The 19,990-nt window shown below is 49.2% G+C and overlaps 2 protein-coding genes across 2 annotated transcripts in view; one reads left to right on the plus strand and one right to left on the minus strand.

Moving 5' to 3' along the window:
* LOC144731462 (uncharacterized) overlaps positions 1-11,473 on the plus strand; it is a 47,538-nt gene extending 36,065 nt beyond the window's left edge. Inside the window, exon 7 of the mRNA XM_078612516.1 lies at positions 1,000-11,473. Within this exon, the coding sequence (XP_078468642.1) occupies positions 1,000-1,824 (825 nt within the window). The 3' untranslated portion in view covers positions 1,825-11,473. The remainder of the gene's footprint in view (positions 1-999) is intronic.
* On the minus strand, positions 7,445-19,636 carry LOC144731464 (pentatricopeptide repeat-containing protein 2, mitochondrial-like). Its single transcript, XM_078612517.1, has 10 exons — positions 19,207-19,636; positions 17,282-17,374; positions 16,266-16,395; positions 15,253-15,370; positions 14,107-14,185; positions 13,189-13,280; positions 12,146-12,259; positions 11,822-11,896; positions 10,983-11,096; positions 7,445-10,054 (listed from the first exon to the last, which is right to left on the minus strand). The coding sequence occupies exons 1-10, from the start codon at positions 19,370-19,372 to the stop codon at positions 9,815-9,817; spliced, it is 1,221 nt and encodes a 406-aa protein (XP_078468643.1). The 5' UTR covers positions 19,373-19,636; the 3' UTR covers positions 7,445-9,814.
* Between the last annotated feature and the right edge of the window lie 354 nt (positions 19,637-19,990).

Raw genomic sequence — 19,990 nt, forward strand, 5'->3', positions numbered from 1 at the left:
GGCCGCCCTTGCAATCTTCCCCCATCGCCGATAACCAAGCCCCCCCCCCCCCCCCCACTTGCAGTCGCCGCGACCGCGCGCAGAGCTCCGCGGTTCGTGGCCCTCGAAACAACAAAAAGAACCACGCGGGCCCCGAGGTCCCGGCGGCCCGACGCGTCCCTGCGCGCAAAGTGCACTTACAAAATAAAGAGCAACACAAAAAATCACTGAAATCTTTCAGCGTGTCACTCCATCGCCGTTTGATTCAATTCACCCTTGACGAGCCCCCCCCCCACCCCGTGCGAACATCACCCCCGCTGCGAGCAGCGGCTCGTGACGGCCCCACCGGTGGGAACGCACGCACGCGCACGCACGCACGCGCACGCACGCGCACGCACGCGCACGCACGCGCACGCGCACGCACAGCCCCCTTCGTCGATATCCAACTGCTGGATGAGGAGAGGCTCGCCCGGGTGTGCGGAGAGTCGGGGTCACCTGAGCACGCTTCCCCACACTGGCACGTGTGGGGTTGGTGAGCGTAGAAGTACGGGACAACAGTGGATTTTGCTGCACTGCTCTTGCAGCCTATCCACACCCTGCCATGCAGTGTGGTCACCCCATCCCCGCACGATCCGGGCTGATCCCCGCTTAGCTCCTGAGTACTGGTGGAATTGGGCACATTCAAGGTGATGTGGTCGTTGGCCGTGCATCTAATACGTGTAGACAATCGGGACGGAGTGCCTGCCGCGAATATGAATCGCGTCCTAGAAATCACGTAGCTCAATATTTGGCATGAACATTACCGAGTCTATGCTTGTAAATGGAAACATCTAATAACAATGTACGCTGCATATACTCGTGCAGGCCATGCATCTCCATAGGGCCCCACAAGGGAGGGGGAGGTGGATTGTACAGGAGAGCGCATTTCATCCCTTGCACCGGGCTCCGCGCTACCGCCGCATGTTCAACCTCGCACCGAGTCGCGCGTCCGCTGTGCTAACCCCGCGCTGTCGACGGCAGATCTGCGGGAAGCAGTTTAACCGCCTGCACAACCTGATGGGCCACCTGCACCTGCACGCCTCGCGCAAGCCCTTCCAGTGCTCGCACTGCCCCAGCAAGTTCACGCTCAAGGGCAACCTGACGCGGCACACCAAGATGAAGCACGGCGCGCCGCACGGCTCCGCGTGGGACGGCGACGACGCCACGGCGCCGCTCCTGCCGGAGCCCCCCACCGCGTGGGCGCCGCGCGCCGGCGGCCCCCCCCTCTCCGTCACGGCCGCCCCCCTCCGCCGCATCGAGCCGGCGTCGCTGGAGGCGTCGCTTCGCCAATCCGCCGCGACATCGTCGTCGTCAGCTGCGGCGGCATCGGTGGCGCGGGCGGCGATTCAGCACCGCGTGCGCTGCCGGACGAAGGCGAACGCGCGAGCCGGAGCTCGGGCGCTCTCGGACAAGTTGCCGCGAGGGCCTCGCGTGACCCCCCAAGAGGGGGGTCGTGACGGCGCCATCGTGGCGTTCTGGGAGCAGGTGGAGCCGTTCGATCTGTCGCGGGCGGGGTGCACGGGGGGGGATCCGGCGGCGGCGGCGGCGCGCGTGGCCGAGAGGCCGGGCGGGACGGCGCCGGAAGAGGCGCGCGCCTTCTCCGAGGGCACGGAAACGAGCCCCGTTCACGTCAAGTGCGAGGAGGTCCATTGCGACGACAGGAGGGGCCTGCAGGCGATCTCCGTGCGCGATGTGCAGTTGAGCTGGGACGACTACAAAGGGACCGTGCGGGCGGCGGGGGTGGCGTGCGAGCGCCGCGGAGACATCAACGGGCACGGCTGCCACTGGCTCCGCTCGCAAATCTGAGCCGCGCGGAGGGGATTCGTCTCAGCAGCGGCTTCCTCTCCCCGACGTCACGTGCTCAATGCCCGGGCCTTCGTCTCTCGCCAAATCATTTCCAGGTCGCTGCTGGACCGGAGTCGGCGTGCGACGAGCAGCCGAGGATATATCGCGAGAGGTTTTTTGCCAAAAGTTGGCGCCCCGTTGGAAAAATGTTGCTGCGTTGTCGACCAGGGCAGAGCCGGCTGGAATCTTAAGCCCTGTCTACACTTTTTTGAGTACAAATCCTTTAATAAACCAGCCCCTGCACATTTTGGATTTAGCTGAAGTCATCACAGCCGTCCACTTATTAGACGACGCGTACAAAGTGCAGCACACACGTATTTCTGGCATGTATTGGATTGGCAGCGCATATTTCTGCTTCAATGACAAACAACAATGTGATTGGGCGCACAAAGTAATTCCACCTGCCTTCTACAGTGGCTCTGTAAATCATAGACACCAGGAATATACGAGATGACTCTCGACTAGTATGACAATGATCCGTGCCAGGCTCGTCGATGATGTTTTTCCCTCCCAAGAGTTTAATGAACACGTGATAACGGAACACACATCATATCTGTGGGGGTTATTTTTCATAATCTGCGGGTGGCTGAAAAACCCGGACTGGATTGCTTGGTGCTCATTGCCGGGCGTGCGGTTGACTGCAATGTGGAACTTTTCTAAGAAATCAAATTTAAATCAAAGGAAGTCACAGTCCAGGTCGGTCACTTTCCTGCCTTCCCATCATGAGTGAGCCACTATCGGCTCCCCTACCCAGGCTGCCCCCCCCCCACCACCGTCACCTTGTCCAGTGTATATGTAATGGAGATGGCACCACAATTACACAGGCATAACGACACCGCACCAAAACGACTTCTCGCGTTCCCATGCACAACTCATCGCACTGATCCTCACCCTTAGTTTGTTGCGTCATTGCAAGAACAGCGCAATAATTCACCTTTCTAACGCCGCTTAACCACGGAATTGTCCACAAGTTATCACCGTAGCAGTGTAGCTTTCAGGCGCTGTTAAGGGACATTTGAGGAGACTGCGCGGCACATGTTACATGTGATTTTGCTTTTTTGCCCAAAAAAATGGTGCCATCGTGTCTGCTTGTCGGTGCTCCGTGCTCATTTGCGAATGTACGAATGCACAACAGTTGAAGTTGTGTGTCGCAAGGAAAATGTGATGTCACCTCATCACACGACGATGCTTTGTGGGATGCTCAACCGCATGAAAGAGGTGTTGGCTGATGCATAACTGATGGAGTGAGGTGGGGGGGGGGCAGTAGGTGTTGGATCACAGCCACACCTGGGCGACCCTCACCTTGGCTCTGCTTGAGGTATGGACATGTCACAGGTATGGATTCAGTCAGTGGTGCAGCGATCGAGTGTGCAGATGCATCTGACACTGGCACCTATGAGATGGAGGGGTCCTGCTACTGGGGCCATGCAGAAAGGGGATTTTGGACAGGGGCCCCCATTTCATTCTTTGCATCAGGGCCCACGTCACATCTGTGCCGTGCAACTGGCTGCAGAGTTATTCCACTGGTCAATGAAAATAAAAAATCTGGCCTGGACTTTTGCAGCTGTTTTAGACTAATTTCAGGGTGCTGATTCTAAATCTGATCTCAGATTTGCGCTATCACATCTCATGTTTATGCTATCGGCATACCCCATTTTCATTGATTTTATGATTGCAAGTTGTTGCGAGTCAGTGACTGCTTTAGTGTTAAAATATGGTGCTGTATTTTTAGGAGAGTTTGTTTATAATATCATTTTATGTAGATATCCACATTTATTTAATATTTTTCTTCTGCAGTTTTTATTGAAAATGCAATATTTGATATCTCAAAAACCTGATGTGATAGACAAAAACTGATGCCAGATTTGGAATCAGCACTCCAAAATTACCTTAAAACCCTTGGAATACCTTATGCCAGAAAAGTGTGTTGACCAGTGTTATCGATGTGTGTTATTTTGATTCACCTCTACGCTGTGCTTCTTACTGACCGGTTGTTCGACATGCACTGCTCAGCATCGATCTGAACAGACACATTTTGGGAATTTTCCTACTGCTTGAACAAAAGAAATAGGAATCTGAATAGAGAAAGGCATAATAATGGTAGAAATGGGAAAATTACTCCAGGACCCCACGTGCTCATGAGTTATTTTGAGGACTGGATAATAATTTAATGTAAGCCTCCGTCATTTCTGGAGACATTTGTAATCATCCTGAATGGTAATGTTACGTGCTCTGGAGAAGAGTTGACATATTTACGAATAAATTGTACAATTCACATTGCAGTATTGCAATTCGAATCGTGCTGGCAATATTATTAAGAGACACGTTTTTAACAGGAACTGCCCATAGCATGTATGTGCGAGTGTAAAATGGCTTTATAGTGTACCAAAATGTTCAAACCATGAATACAAGTGTGCGGGCACAACCCTTACAACTTTATTATCCCTAAGAGAAGCACACGTTTTATATCGGTCCACTTTTCCTCTCCGCGTGGCTTATTTCGTGTGTTAATTGCATTAAATCTACAGCAAAGCAAAACATATTTGTTGTGCTTATATTTTTTAATGTCATATTTTACCTGTTTGCTCTTAAGTGTCCAATTGCGTACAACAATAAAATCGACCAACGCAAGCTTATTATAACTTAAACAATTGTGTACACACAGACGCCCCTTCCGACCGATTCATTTCTTTAGAACGGCTTTTTGTGTTTAGTTCGTCGTCCTTCCCCCGCACCTCCGAGAAGCATGATTGGCTACGTACAGTGCGAAAGAAGTTCAACGTACATCCTTTACATGCATCCCCAAGCCATTCAGACCCCTGTCACTGAGCAATTCGCGTCGCTCTCCAGACCTGGGGTGCTGAAGTCACTCACTGGCAAATCGCTTTGCATTCAAACCGCGCGCAACTCACATTTCTCGTTCAACAACAGCTGCTGCTACGGCACGTGCTGTCGTTAAACCAGTGGTGATGATGATGATGATGTTGTTGTCTTGCATGAAGTTCACATCCAACGCCCGGCTCGCCTTCTCAACGCGCTCGGGAGCGACGGGGCAATGTCGCTCCCGATTCGAATCGGGGGAAAGGTGCTCGCCAGGTTACGCCTTCCTTACAAAGTGTCCGCATTTGCAAATTCGGTCGCCGTGCCGGAGCGAAAACGTCGGGACGCCGTGCCGAAGAAGGCGCGGAACGACGTGGAAACACATCGGGAGGGCTAAAAGGCACTTTTCGAGATACACAACCACGGGGGAAGAGGACTCACGTGAGAAGGCTTTCTCGCTCGATCGATCCGTGGCGATGCTGGTGGTGGAGGACGTGGAACCCGAGAGGAACACTGTTGTGCCACGAGGCAAGTGGTGACACCCAGTCGCCCTGGAAGTAGGGCTGAACGATTAATCGTTTTTAAATCGAAATCGCAATTTGAAACAATGCGATTAGCAAATCGCAAAGGCTGCGATTTTTAGCGATTTGAAAAGTCCTGTGACTTTCTTATTGGAATTGTTTTATTGTTTATTATAACTTGATTTATTTCACTTAACAATTGTTCTATGTTTGATTGTTCTATTTCAATTAAAACATTTTAATAGATACATGTTGGAAGCAATTAATGTATTTTAAGTTCTCATCCTTGCATTAGAATATATAGAGCAGTTCATATGTTGATGGTATCATGTGGTAATGCTCCATCACATGTTTTACATCTATTACACAGTGAATATTGAACTGAAGCTTGACTTAAAAAAATGTAATCGCTAACCAAATCGCAATTTGTCAGAAAAATCGCAATTAGACATTTTCCCCAAATCGTTCAGCCCTACCTGGAAGCGGCTGGGGGAGGGGTGGTAGTCTCCCGAGTGAAGGTGTCGCGGGTGGACGCTGGGTAAATTGCAGGCGACCTTCGCCCCCTGACTTCCGTCACACACGAGTTCTGCTCAACTCGTAGTTACGGTAAGGCCTCGCTTAACGCGTTACTCACACAAAATGTTTCTGAACAAATCACGTGGCTGTTTGTTGTAGTTTGTATGTCTTGGCCATATATAAGCACGTGGGTGTCCGGATTCCCACAGTTGCTGTGCCCCTGCACGAGACGTCGGGCTAAGGAAAGCCCCAGGTACTCCGTCAGTCACTCTTTAAACCGCGTGAGTCAAGACTTCAGCTAGATCTGGGACATCATTTTCCTGCTTGTTTGGTGTAAAAAAACATTATAATCCTACCTTCATTCTTTTTTTTTAAACTGCAAATAATTTGTACTCGATAAAGCCACGCCCGCTGCAATTTGGTTCCCCCCTCAATTCCATAAATTTGCTGCCAGGAGATCAGACTTGTTTTTAGCGATGGGAAAAGAAGAGAGGGGGAGGGGGAGAGGGCATTTAAGGGGGGCAGTTCCTGTACGGATGAGTGTTCTAATAATCCATCCCGTGAAGCGGTGGTTCTTATAACCTGGCGTGCACGCAACCACTTGGGGGTGCGAAATGCCCTTTCTGGGGCTGCGAGACATGGCCAGATTTTCTTAGAAAGTTGAAACGCAAATTAAGCACGGGCACGATGGTACAACTCCTTCGTTTAATCAAACTTTACGTATTTATTAACATGAACTATTGAGAAGCGAAGGGGGTGAAAAAGCAGCAGTGAAGGTTATAAGAACCAACTGCCGTGAAGAGTGACGTCTCAAGTCAGGAGCAAGTGGCCAGGGAAACCTCCGCCTCTCCCCCCACCACGGACCTTCAAGTGAAGCCAATCACTTTTGATATCGCACCGAGACATTTTAACTTCTGGAGTGGAGGGGTGGCGCCGCGGTGGCCAGCGCACTGCGCTACTACAGACCGAACCCAGCCGCCAGAGTTTTGATTCCTGATCATGGTCAATAAAATGAGCGATATCTGAACCGGTTATCCCCCGCCTCTCCACCGACCATCGCAAACACGCATTGACCATCATGGTGAAGTACGGTTAACACACATTCCTGCGGAGGGAGCTGGTAGGAACGTTGGGTTGCTCGGTCAATGGTCAGGGTCAACGGCGGCGTGGTGTATTCCGCAAATATGCCCGACTGTGAGGGCGGGCACAAGCCGGCGTGAGTAGGTTAAACGTTGAGTTTTATAAGGGCACCACGGGGTGACCAGCCCCTCCCCACCCTCTCCACCCAGCCCCACCTCTCCTCCCATTTTTGGATGCACGACGGACGGACACGATAATCCCCTGTGGGCTGGTGTAACCAGGAGGTTCCTACCAGTATAAGTCACATGGCTGACACAGCACAAGGAGGCCTATATCCAGCAGCGAATTGACAAAACGCCGTGATACGATTACCTTATACAGTCTGCGGACGTGTATTTGGCCTTCTATGTACATGCACGATTGATCCATGTGATTGTTTTAATAACCCGCTGCACACCCATGCTATATTACACATGTTCTAATGAGCCATTCCTTTAGTTTTCCTGTAGATTAAATTGCATTCCAATCCGGAAATTGGCAAACGCTCCACGAGACGACACAGAAGCCGTAATGTAGCTGCTCCGTAGCATATTAAATACAAGTATTTGATAACGAATGTGAAATAATGTACATAATCACAACGCTGCTTTTCATATTTTTTATTAAAGTTAACCTATTCTGTATTTAAATACAGTCAATGCATCTTGTCGTCAGAAAAAAAGATTACATTTACATCTTTTTACAGACGTGTTCCATACAAACGTCATGCGCACTTCACGTCAGCTCCAATAAAGACCCGTGGCCGCCTTGACGATTGAGTCCCGATGCTTAGTGCTCTTGGCACGGGTCGGTTTGCCCCACCGCGTTCAATGCCGCGTTTCCATGGCCACCCGAAACCGAGCTCTGCTGGCCCAGGAATAGCCCAGTTCTGGCCCAGGATCGGCACCAGGGCCTGGATACGGGTTTCCACGCGGCGTGAGCAGTGCCGCATTATTCTCGTAGAAAAAGTACCTACATCTGCTACAAGTCGCGCACTTTCAAGGGCCCCCTAAATGATTTCAAGCTATTAATTTCGGTTCAGTGATTCTGCACTTGCTCTATTACTATCGTACTATACTGCCTTCAACTTTTATGAACGACCAGGTGTTTAAGGTCATTGATTTATCGTATTATCTGGCTGTATAGCAAATGAAAAAATACAATTACTTTACTATGCAAGTAATTGTTTTTTTTTTACTTTAGGGCCCCTTAATAACATATGCTACAGGCCCCGCACTAGCTTAACCCAGCACTGCACGCAAGTCGTCGGGCTCTGCGAGTTCCACCCTCCTTAACCCAACCCTCCGTAGCCAATGGTGGCGTCTGACAGTAGTCTGAAAGTGTAATTTTTACGAATGTGATTTCAAGTAGATTTGGGTTACACGAGTTTGTGGTCCTTTCCCCGCACCTCCGATTAGCGCAGTTGGCTACGTACGGTGTGAAAGAAGTTCAACATACATACCGATATGTTCTAATACATTTTTACCGCGTTCTAAGGTTGACTAAGCGTGCTACGTCCAGAAAGCATGTGCTTTCATTTCGATTTGCCCTTGCGACATTGCAACCAATGCTGGGGTGAACCCAGGTAAAAGCGTGCGGCATGGGTCACTTCAACTGGGGACCCGGGGTATCTACCACGCTCACTTGGGATTAGTTTGGCTCGGAAGGATTTGCCATGGGAACATCGCTCGTCGGTTCAGCCACATTCAAGAGCCGAGCCAGCCCGATTCAGAGCAGCGACGTGGCTTGAGCACCACACTGAAAGATATCACCGACACCAGACCACAGCGGAAACGAAACGCTGCCTAGGGGTAAAGACAGCGGGCCCACTGCTCGATGTGCCCGGGAAATGGGGTCAAACGGAGTTCTCATCGCGTGTTAATTTCAACAAACTTTTCCCAGAAATATTTCTAAGTTTTGCTACCGTTATCACGACACGGGAAACATCCATTTGAATCTCTCGCAGAGAAGTGCAAGACTTTGTGTTCGAAGAACAGCCCACGGGAATGAACGTCAGAGCATCCCGAGATGCTTTCACTCGACCTCTGCTTCACACGGTATTGGGCAGCAGTTTCCCCTTCGCTTACCGCCGAGCAATGTGCGTCACCTGACGTTGAAACCAATATCGTCAAAGAGCCGGAATTTTGCCAAAATTAAGCGGCAGAATTAAAATTGAACGCGATGGCTTTTTGTGCAGCCATTAGTAACCGAGCAAACACGGATTCTAACCCAGGATCCGAGTGGTGTTGGCTCGGCGATATTTAGCTTCTTGATGCGTGTGGAACTTCTGGTCGCTTGAGACGTCCCGACTTTGCGACCTCTCAACCTTGCCGTACCTCCCCCGCCGCAGGGTTGTGTTGACCTGTGCGCTTAGCAAAGAGTTTTACGGAACGTTTGCGGTGCAAAATGTTGCTCATTCAACTTCTCCGGCTGTTAATGTTCATATCTTCGCATGACAAGTGAGGTTACAACTTCGTTTAAAATGTGCGCATTTATGTAAAAAAACACCACGGCGTTGAGATGTTAACTACCTCTTCTGGTGTACAGGAGGTCGTGGGTTTGATCTCGACCCCGACGCCTGCACACTTGGAGTTTGCATGTACTCCCTATGGTCACGTGGGTTTTTCTCCGTGTCCTCCGGTTTTTACTTCCACACTTTCAAAAATGTGTTCAGATTATTTGGCTGCTATAATTTTCCACACGATAAGCCACTTCGTTGAGTTGCCAATTGTGACCAGGTCGCTTCTGCCATATAGCTCAGTGGGCCTTACCTGGTAAAAAAAAAAAATAACTTTACTTCAGTTTTAGTTCATTCTCAAAGCGACCAAAGTAATTGACCACAGAAAAGTAGCCGATTGCAGTCTTTGGTGGATTGATTGACCTCATCGACTAATTGTCCTTGCGCGACAAAAACATTTTAACCAACGCAGCGCCACATCGTGCGGAGTGGTCACCACCAACGCTCGTCGTCCTCGTCATTCCGTGAGCAGCGTCTGGCTGAGCGCCCCGATGCGTTTGCCCACGCTGCGGCTGCCCTTCATCCTCGGCGCTTGGCAGCTGAGGTTACGCTGACTCCTGGGCTTGCTGCACAGCAGCGTGTCGAACGGCATGGCCGAGATGTGGCCCATCCGCTCCAGGTGCCCCAACAGGTTCTGCAGATCCTCGCCCTCCGGGTCGCCCGCCTCCCCCTCCAGCGAACTTTGCACCTGCGACATCTGGGCAGGGCAGGAGGAACGGGAGGCAAGCGACCGTCAAGGTCACAATCAGGCGTGCCGGAATTCACCCAAATGAACACCTTTTCCATTCCGAGACATCTGCAAGTTGCACCTCTGAATCTCGGAACGAGCAAGCGGTTCAGCGTTAATCTCATTTAGAGGGCAGAGTGCCGTTGTTTTTAAAGACATTGTACTCGCCGCAGAGAACTATAGCGACACGACCGCAATCCATGATAGCTGCCACCACACTGTACCACACGTCCCTCGTGCATGGACTTGCGTACCGATAAAGTTATTTTATTTTGTCTTCCGTTTTCGTACTGATGATGTACATGTACGTCATCGGAAAGGAATCGGAATAAAATCTGATGACGTACACGTACAGCATTGGAACGGGTTAAGTGCACAACTAATTTCATCTGAAGGTTTTTTTTTTTTGTATTGGCGACCGTGTTGAGAACATGAACTTCGCTAAACTTGAGAACCCACGATCTCAGCGGTGCCAGCTCCGTACTCTGAACCACCCGATCTCCTCTCCTCAATGACCTCTTACTCCAAATTAAGGGAACTTCACGCCGTCACCAGCCCTGCTACAGAGGAATACGTCACATTGCAATATTACATCCGATTGGCATGGTTGGCTAAGTACGGTGCGAAAGAAGTTCAACATACATAACGAGAAAAATGTTTCCCCTCAGAGATAGATAGATTTCTGGAAAATTAAGTTCAAACCAAATTCAACACAGCCATTCATTTGCAGTCATTGATGACTGACCCGCGATTATTTCAACAGCCAAAAAGACTAAGAGACGAGAAGATTTCAAACCCTTCGCTAACGGGAGTCGGTCTTGCCACCAACTATCGAGGGCCGTGCCGGGCCTGCGGTGCCGCGGCCCGCAGGCGAGTCCGCCCCGACGGCCCGGCTCACCACGTCCCGACAGATTTCGATCTTGTGCACGAAGTCGGAGATGTTCCCGTCGCGCACGCACTTGAGGAGGTGCAGCATCTCAGCGCGGGAGCCCGTCAGCGCAGCCAGCAGGACCTGCCACGGGGGGGGGCAAAGGGCACGTGGGGGGGGCGGACCCACGGCGCCGGCCAGGAACAGGTCATCAACCCACCCCAACGGGGCTCTGGGAATCGTCGCGATGTAGGGTGGCGATGATGACGCCATTCAAGAATTGATGCCTCTCCTGGATAATAAAAAATACAAATTCACAACCCACTAATACAGTGCACGATAACCCGCGACAGCTTAATTGGAAAACTTCACAACTCACATTGTTAATAGTTTGTATTGTATAATCAAAATTAACTGAATATCAAGCTTTGGGTTGTCAAGCTTTTCCACAACACCCCTGAATAGATTTTCCTGTCTTCATGTAAGGTGCATTCATTGTAAATAAATGATTCTTACACACACACTTCTATGCATGTATCATGAGTATGAGAATCCATTTGTCAATTACTGTTATTGTACTCATTTGCCCAGGGGAGCCTCGCTGGGTCTCAAGACTCTTTCAGGAGGGTCCTGCCCAGTGTTTCGCAGGAGGGGGTGATGTTGCTGCTGTAATCCCAAATAGGCAACCTGCAGTCAAATTTTTTGGCAATGGGATGGATGTTTGGATGGATGTTTATCCAATCCCAGTCACATTGTACATGTGTCCTTTAACTGAAGATGATGATGAAAGCAAATTTACAATCTGTTGCCAAAGCTGTACAATGGTAAAAATCCTGCATGCCCAGGCTTCTCATCCGTCCTGCACTCACCTGCAGATTGAGGCACACCTTGGAGTTTGGCTTCAGGATGCGGCTGTACAGGGCCCTGGCATTTTTGAGATCTCCCTAAGCAAAAGCACAATTGGGCGGGGGGGGGGTTGAAGTTAAACAATAACTAAACATTATTTTCATCAAGTCCTTCAAAAACACACGTAACGCTCAATTACCCACGGGCCGATCATCCAAGTTTGCGGATTAACCGTTCCCCTGCGATGTTTTTAACGTGCGTGCCGGTGCAATTATCACGTGGTCCATCTCGGCAAGCGGCACCTCCCGCCCCCGCGGGTTGGCAGCAGCTGGCCCCCCCCCGTGCACCTGGTTGATCGCCAGCATGACGGCGAAGCAGTAGCCGCGCCGGGCGACGGGGCGCACGTTGATCTCGGCGTCGTCCAGCACGCTCTGGCAGACCTCGTACGACTCGCGCGTGTTCTGGAAGCAACGGGGCCCCCCCACCCCCCGCAGAGGACGCAACGAGCGGACCGTGAGCTGGAGCCCTTCGGCATGAGTCGTCATCATAGCGAGGCTAATCATCGTCATGATAATAAGAGCATATTCTTAGGTTTTTTTTCGGTAAAGTCACGTAGGTAAAACATCAAAATTAATGAAAATAAAATAAAACAAAAATCACGACGTTTCGGAGGCAACACAAGTCTCCGTCATCAGGTGGGACCGTCACAGCCGAATTAGCTGCATCAAGTGAGGCAATGATTCAAGATGTAATCCCTTATAAGCAAGTTGAAGGGGGGAGGAGAGGGGGGGGGGAGCTCATCAGAATGTGGTAGCCAATGAATGGAACGTATCGGTCGGGAGGGGGGCGGGGTCCCACCTGATGACGGAGACTTGTGTTGCCTCCGAAACGTCGTGATTTTTGTTTTATTTTATTTTCATTAATTTTGATGTTTTACCTACGTGACTTTACCGAAAAAAACCTAAGAATATGAATCATTGCAGTCACGAAAGCTTCAAATCTAGAAATAAGAGCATAGTCTGTTGTGCTATAACGTCACGACTTTATGAACATTTATGATTTAAATCTTAAATTGTGACATTGTGGTGGTTGCGCTTTTAATGTTGAACCCATTACAGACAACACACATTTACCCCCCCCCACCCCCCCGTTGTAATTTCACCGCCACGATTAAGGGTCACGAGTCAATGAAGTTGCCCCATGAACACTGTACCCCATAAACGTAGCGCCCTCTGGTGGTACCAGAGCTCGCGTAAACACTTTACACAAAATAAACACGCACAGAAAGGACCAGATTCTCAACCACAATACGATTTATCGTTACATACCTAACCCCCCCACCCACACGCCACTGCCAAAGGAACACCGGCTTCGCTTCAGCAGTGCTCACCAGTTTGTAGCATAGCGCCAGCGCCAGGAGGTACGTGTCTTTAGTATACTGAGTCCCACGTTGCCGCATCTCTTTGATGACGTTCAAAGCGCCTAGAACAGCGCAGAGTACAACAATAAAGGAGAATTAGTCAATTGACAATGTCGTTCGCAACGCTCACCTGTTTCCCAGGAACAAGAGACACATGGCAATCAGGCTTGTAAGTGCGTGTGTTGAACTCCTCTCGCACCGTACGTAGCCAACCGTGCGAAGCGGAGGTGTGCGGGAAGGACAACAAACCAAACACAAAAAGCAGTTCTAAAGAAGTGAGCTTTCAATCTCGATTTAAACGTTGCAAAGCTTCGGTGGCTTCCTAATATCGAAAGGAAAACCGTTATAGCTGGCTGCAGAAGTGCATCTGAATGCACGATATGCAGTACCCAAGTTACGTATGGGTGTTGTGGATTGACACTAAGTTACTGGGTCAAACTGTGATTAGTGTTTGCACACCGCGCTATGGACCCTGCAACCACAGTTCGATTCCCGGCCACGGCTAACATCAGCGGCAAGCGGTATCTGAATAGGTCCTTGGCCACCCTCCTCTTAGCTCATCCCGCACTGACCAGCGTGGTGAGGTATGGTCAAACAATGCCCTTGACCAACACGGAATGGAAAGGCCTTCATCAGCAACGATTTGACAGAGATATAAAACGTTATCAAATATTACCAAAACAGGGGGCTATCGTGCACGATGAAATATGTTTTACCATCAGAAACATACATTTAGAGTATTTGGCTTAGATACATTTCCACGCAATAAGCCACTTTGTTGAGCTGTCATTTGTGGCCGGGTTGCTTCTGACAAAGAGCTACATATCTCAGTGGGCCTTGGCAGGTGAAATAAAAAGTTTGGTTGTTCAGCTTTGTGCTTTCTCTTACCTTCGTAGTCTTCTTTCTCGTACAGCATATCAGTGATGACAGCAAAGGACGTGTGGTCGCCAAAGAAGTCCTTCAATTTCTGGAACACATGGGAAGACGTATTTCACTCTTGTCAACATATCGTGATGATCTTTTTTGTTGTTACGGTTGCTCTATTGGCATCGCGCTGCAGGACTGAGTGTCCATTCAGAACTCTTGCAGTAACCGTTCATCATCACCCCGTGTATCAGACACCGGTCAAGAGAAGGAGACTCCACAGAACTACTTTCGAGATCCCTTCAAGTTACCTTTTTAATCCAGAGGAGAAATGTTCGTCGCAAGACAAAACCAATTCTCATAGGAGATAACATTTTGACAAATTATAAAAAAAATCAAACAAACTTCAAGCGATGTTTTGTTTTCGTGCGATCAAGCAAATCAACTGGCTACGGATAACGTGGTTCAATCACGAGTGGCTGAAAGCCATCATCAACTGCAGGATCTCAGCAGTGCCACCTGGCCTCGTCAGACCGCGCCTCTTTCAAAGTACAGCATCACGTACACAGACAGTCCCCAGGTTACGGAAAGGGTTCGGTTCCCGAGGATGATCCGTAACCAAAAATCTCCGTGTGTCGGAAACTGAACAATTTTCCCCCAAAATCAATGATAAATTCCATTTGCCTTAATCCGTGTGATGCTCGAGCGAGGCGTAAGGCTGCCCGCCTCACGCTGCCCGCCTTACGCCTCGCTCCACGGTGTTCATCCGCAACCTCACCGCGCTGCACTACTTGCAGCTAACGCAAACATTTCCGCGCATTTAATTTGATGATTAATAATGGGAACATTCCCGTAAGGTCGGATTTCCGTAAGTCGGGTATTCTGCAACACGGGGACTGTCTGTATGTGAACAGACCTCCGTTCTGTATCACCACATGCAAAGCAAATATTTTCCTCAAAATTTTTTTGTTTGTTTTGCCAAACCATCAGACTGTTGACTTTCCACAAAACAATATTATTCGGGCAGTGGTTATTTAAGCGAGAAAACCGGATCGATTCTTCGCCGTGGAGCAATTGTTTTTTAACTAAAGTTACGATAAGTGAGCGGAGGGGGACAAGAGGAGGGATGGGCGAGTGTCCATGGCGGCACCTGAGCCGGGAGTGACTCACGTGGTCCATCAGGAGTTGCACCGCTTCCTTGGCCATGTCGAGCTCGTAGAAGAGGCGACACACCAGAGGACCGAAATTAAAGTCGCCCAACAAGAGATTGCTGTTCTCCGCGTGATATCTGCCGAGAATACCGAGTAAATGATCGCGCCAGACACGGGGTCAATGTCAACAGCACTGGGTTCTGGACTGCAGTCGACGTGGAAAGATTCACCCACCCCATCGTTATTCAGTGAAGCGAGGAGTGCCCTGGACAAACTTGATAGCCCATACACACACATATTATTGTAAAGATAACCCATGCTAGTTTCATTGGAACACTTTGAAATCCCCTGTTGATAGTTTTTATTGTGTCATTTCCCCACAGATGGTCGCACATTGAACTTAATATTTCACTTTTTCCATCCATTGAATCTGCTTGCTCCCAACAAACACCACCTGGTGGACAAACATATTTTGTGGGTTTTTAAGTTTTGTCCCTCAACCGTCACGATTTAAAGTCGCGATTTGATTCAACATCGTTTGCTTCGACATTGTGGTGAATGTAGTGTCTCTAGTGGCTGCAGGGGTAACACACATCCTATTACATACGGCACATGTGAATAAGCAAAATATATAATTTTTTACACGTACAATCTACTGCATGCAACGTGAGTGTGATAATCAATTTTAAATGCATGACTTTGTAGGTATACAATTAGCGGTATGGAAACCGATGGGAAGCAGTCAGGGGAAAAGTCATACGCTTGTCCTGCTCTGGTTTGTGTCTCAAGATTTTGGGGGAACGTCATCAATTTGGCCGGTTTTCTCAAAGGTTAGACCCTAAAGGAACGCAATTTTACACTTTAGTTGGGTAGACATTCGATCGTCTTTACAACAGTTATCGCAAGCCCTCCATCACATAGACAAACGGAGGAATAGATCCAATGCGCAACCTCTTCCGACCATGGTTGGAAACCTTTAATAATCTTCTTTTAGATGCTCTTATAAACAACTGCTGGCCATTATCAACTGACCTGTATACGAGCTTGATGATTAGCTGTGCGTCAACTGGCGTCTGACATATATGAATGGCGGTCTTTAAATCTTCCGTGAGGATCAACTGGTGATTGGCAAGCTTCTCTTCCATCAGCGCCATGTACGAATCTGCACAAGGTGATTTAGGAAATGCAGTGTATATTTCTCATGAGTAAACATACAATAAATGTCTTACACTAAAAAAATACTAACGAATATAACCTTCGCAAAAATGTATAAATATTTTCTTGTCATTAACCAGGTGATGAATATTGACGACTGCACCGTTTTTATATTGTTTTCCCAGTTATATTGCAAAAATGCTGTCACTTGTCATCAGACGAAGGTATCTCTATTCTGAACTCACACAGCAAGCAGTGCATCTCCCTGTGCCAGTGGAGTTATTATTTCACACGTCACTTCAACAGAACTCCTTATATCCACATTACAGCGTGCAGCAGATCTTATGCATCCAGCACAGAGTTCATCACATGTCAATCAGTGATATTTGTTCAACATGTCAAATCTGGAATTGTAGCCAATTTAAGTGGAAAACCAAATTTCATGACTTATTTTTCGTGTAGCCACTGATGTGACCAGCTTGAAGACAAACAATGTACCTCAATTGAAAACTCAAGTTTCCCCCTAACAGAGAGCGACTGGGACTGCCAATAACATTTATCATCACCTATGACCATATCAGTCAGAAAACGCCCGATCTCATCAGATCTCGCAAGGTAAGCAGGGGTGCGCCTGGACAAGACTCAGATGGGTGGGTACCAACCAGGCTGCTGCTAGGCTACATGGTGGGCAGCAGATGGCAATGCAGAAAAATCCATTGTTGTACTGTACCACGTTGAAACGCTTCTATGCGCTCCACCTTCACCAACCCGCACTGCCCAGCGTGGTGAAATGTGAACAATCCCCCCACGATCCACACGGCAATGGAGAAACCCTCATGCAGGAGTGGACCGACACGAGGTTGCGTGCGTGCACGGGACACGTGGTCACGTACCTCTCTTCCCGTAAATGAGGCAGGCTGCAGCGATCTTCCTCTGCTGAAACTCCCTCAACCGGAGGACGTCGTCGGTGAGAAGATACCTGCGAGCTAAAACGAAGATGCAGGAAAAATCATGCTCATGCGTGCATTTTGTAATGCTTTTCCACCACGCCTTTATTTTGCAAAGTAATGAACTACTGATAACGAATTGGAGTGCTCACAAGAAGCCGTCTGTCCGCTTTCAATCTCGGAAAGCGCTAACGAGACATCTTTGGGAGTGCGGCAGGCAATTCCCTGCCACCGCAAGTTAGCACCGCGCTTACCCTTAATAATCATAATCAGCCATGGCCAATCCACTGCTGGATAAAGGACTCCCCAAGCGATTACCATCTCTCATGGCTCTGCGATTTCACCTCTCCATTTCCACAGCATTCCCTCTTGTGGCTGCCACTCCGACGTTAGTCTCGACCGCCAACCATCACGCCTCGTCAGCGAGGTGTACTGCCCAAACCCACGTACTTTTCTTAACAGTCAACATGATGGATGTCTCTACCCTGCGTACGTATAACCCTCGTTCATAACTGTCAATCCTTATGCACACTGCCTAGGGTTATGTAATACAACGCAGGGGTGGATCCATTGATAGATACTCCAGACAATAACAGGAATTAAAGAACACACTTCATATCAAAGCCTCGAACATTATCTACAATCTTTATGTCTCCCAACAATCTCCATGCGTGGCTATGCCAACAAGGGCTTTACGCCAACCCATGGGTGCTGTGTCGATGCATTATACCTTCACTTGCAATTGCATTTCACATACATCCTCATCTCTTTACATCTTATACAAGAGACACCCTTGGCATGTTTCTGCAACAACATCATCTCATACTTTAATGGAGCAAGTGTGAGTTTGTTACTCTATCCGGATTTTTGACACCGATAGTTACGGGTTGAATTGAGGGTTATGGTGAGGTAGGATTTAGGGGCTTTTGCTGGGTTTACAACAGGAGGGTTGGGGCTATGGCTAGAGATGGGGCTTAGGGCGATTATGTTCGGAGCTCTGGCAAGGGTAAGGCGTACACGTTGGCGTTCGGGCTTGAATTACCGATGTGAACGTGAGTAGGATACGAGATGAATTTAGGGCCAGGGTTTAGGCGAGGTTGGTGTCACGGCTCGGGTGAGGGCAGCTGTAATGTTTGAGTTATTGGGTTAAGGTCGGTGGTGCGTGGATACAGCTTTAGATGACGGAGCTAGTGTAACGCTAGGTGAATAGTGTATAGTGGCAATGGTGAGAGTTAGGGCATGCGTTAAGGTTGTGGTTGGCATCAGGGAAAGTAGTCAGGCTTCGTCTACTGCTATAGAACAGCGAGGCACTGACTTTAAGTAACCTCTCGCGTCGCGAAGTTCAAGTTAATTTATTAGGTATAGCCTTGTGAGCCATTCGGCTCTTGAATCGGGTGCAACCGCAACAAACAGAAAACAAAAACATGAACAAGAAAACATCTTAAAGTGACTAAGTGACTATGTGCAAACAGAAAATCCAAGAAAAGACAGCAAAATATTGCAGAAAAAGCACCGTACACCAACACTGTGTGCAAACATCCCAGTGGGATGCAACTCAAACAACAACAACCACAAGACAACTTAGATTAAGGCCATCAGTCTAACTCTGTACTACAACAAACAAACATGGCCAAACCAAAAAACTTTTCGAAAATCACCAAAATAAAGCCATAAAGGCAATGAAACAGTGACCATAGGAACTGTGACCGAATTTTCACAATAAACGACGTCAACAACATGTACCACCAAAACCCTGCAGCCATAGCTGGCTGCATGAGTCACTCCACAACAGCAGGAGCATCAGTCGGAGTTTCAACATTTTTCAATGCACCTTTAAAGATCGGCACACAGGACAATGGCAACACCCTTACCGCCTGCCGTACACGACCAGCACGACGGAGGCTTTTGCTTGTCGGCGTCCCACAGAGGGCCCCGGGCACGGGCCCCGGACGTCATGAGACCCCGAAGTCCGTGGGGCCGAGCGCCCGAGACCAGGAGGCTCATCCCGGGCCTTGCAGTCCTCAGCAGCGTCCCCATGGCGTCTCCAGCAAAACGCCTGCTCAGAGCGCCGGCCCGGTATGGAGACGAGGCCACGGGTCTCTCTGGGAGCCTCCACGCGAGTGAGTTGTAAGTTTATCCGCTCTCGCTGGCGGCGGCGGTGATGATTATGGTTGTGGTGATAGTGGGCACGGTGGCGCTGTTACCGGGTGCATGCGCCATGCCCTCTACGGTGGCAGGCGGCTCGAAACACGTGTTACCGAAAACACGCCAAGCGAGACGCGTTACCGTAATCACGCTAAGCGAGACGCGTTACCGTAATCACGCTAAGCGAGACGCGTTACCGTAAACACGCTAAGCGAGACGCGTTACCGTAAACTCGCCAAGCGAGACGCGTTACCGTAAACACGCCAAGCGAGACGCATTACCGTAAACACGCTAAGAAAGACGCATTACCGTAAACTCGCCAAGCGAGACGCGTTACCGTAAACACGCTAAGAAAGACGCATTACCGTAAACTCGCCAAGCGAGACGCATTACCGTAAACACGCTAAGAAAGACGCATTACCGTAAACTCGCCAAGCGAGACGCATTACCGTAAACACGCTAAGAAAGACGCATTACCGTAAACACGCCAAGCGAGACGCGTTACCGTAA

The sequence above is a fragment of the Lampetra planeri genome, chromosome 39, assembly GCF_965212315.1.
Source record: "Lampetra planeri chromosome 39, kcLamPlan1.2.h2, whole genome shotgun sequence".
NCBI classification, from domain to species: Eukaryota; Metazoa; Chordata; class Hyperoartia; order Petromyzontiformes; family Petromyzontidae; genus Lampetra; species Lampetra planeri.

Coding starts and splice junctions, on each gene's coding strand:
- LOC144731464 (XM_078612517.1), bottom strand. CDS start 19,372: ATGGGGACGCTGCTGAGGACTGCAAGGCCCGGGATGAGCCTCCTGGTC. Junction 14,186..15,252: donor TGCAACTCCTGATGGACCAC/GTGAGTCACTCC, acceptor CATGTGTTCCAG/AAATTGAAGGACTTCTTTGG. Junction 13,281..14,106: donor CGAGAAAGAAGACTACGAAG/GTAAGAGAAAGC, acceptor GCGCTGTTCTAG/GCGCTTTGAACGTCATCAAA.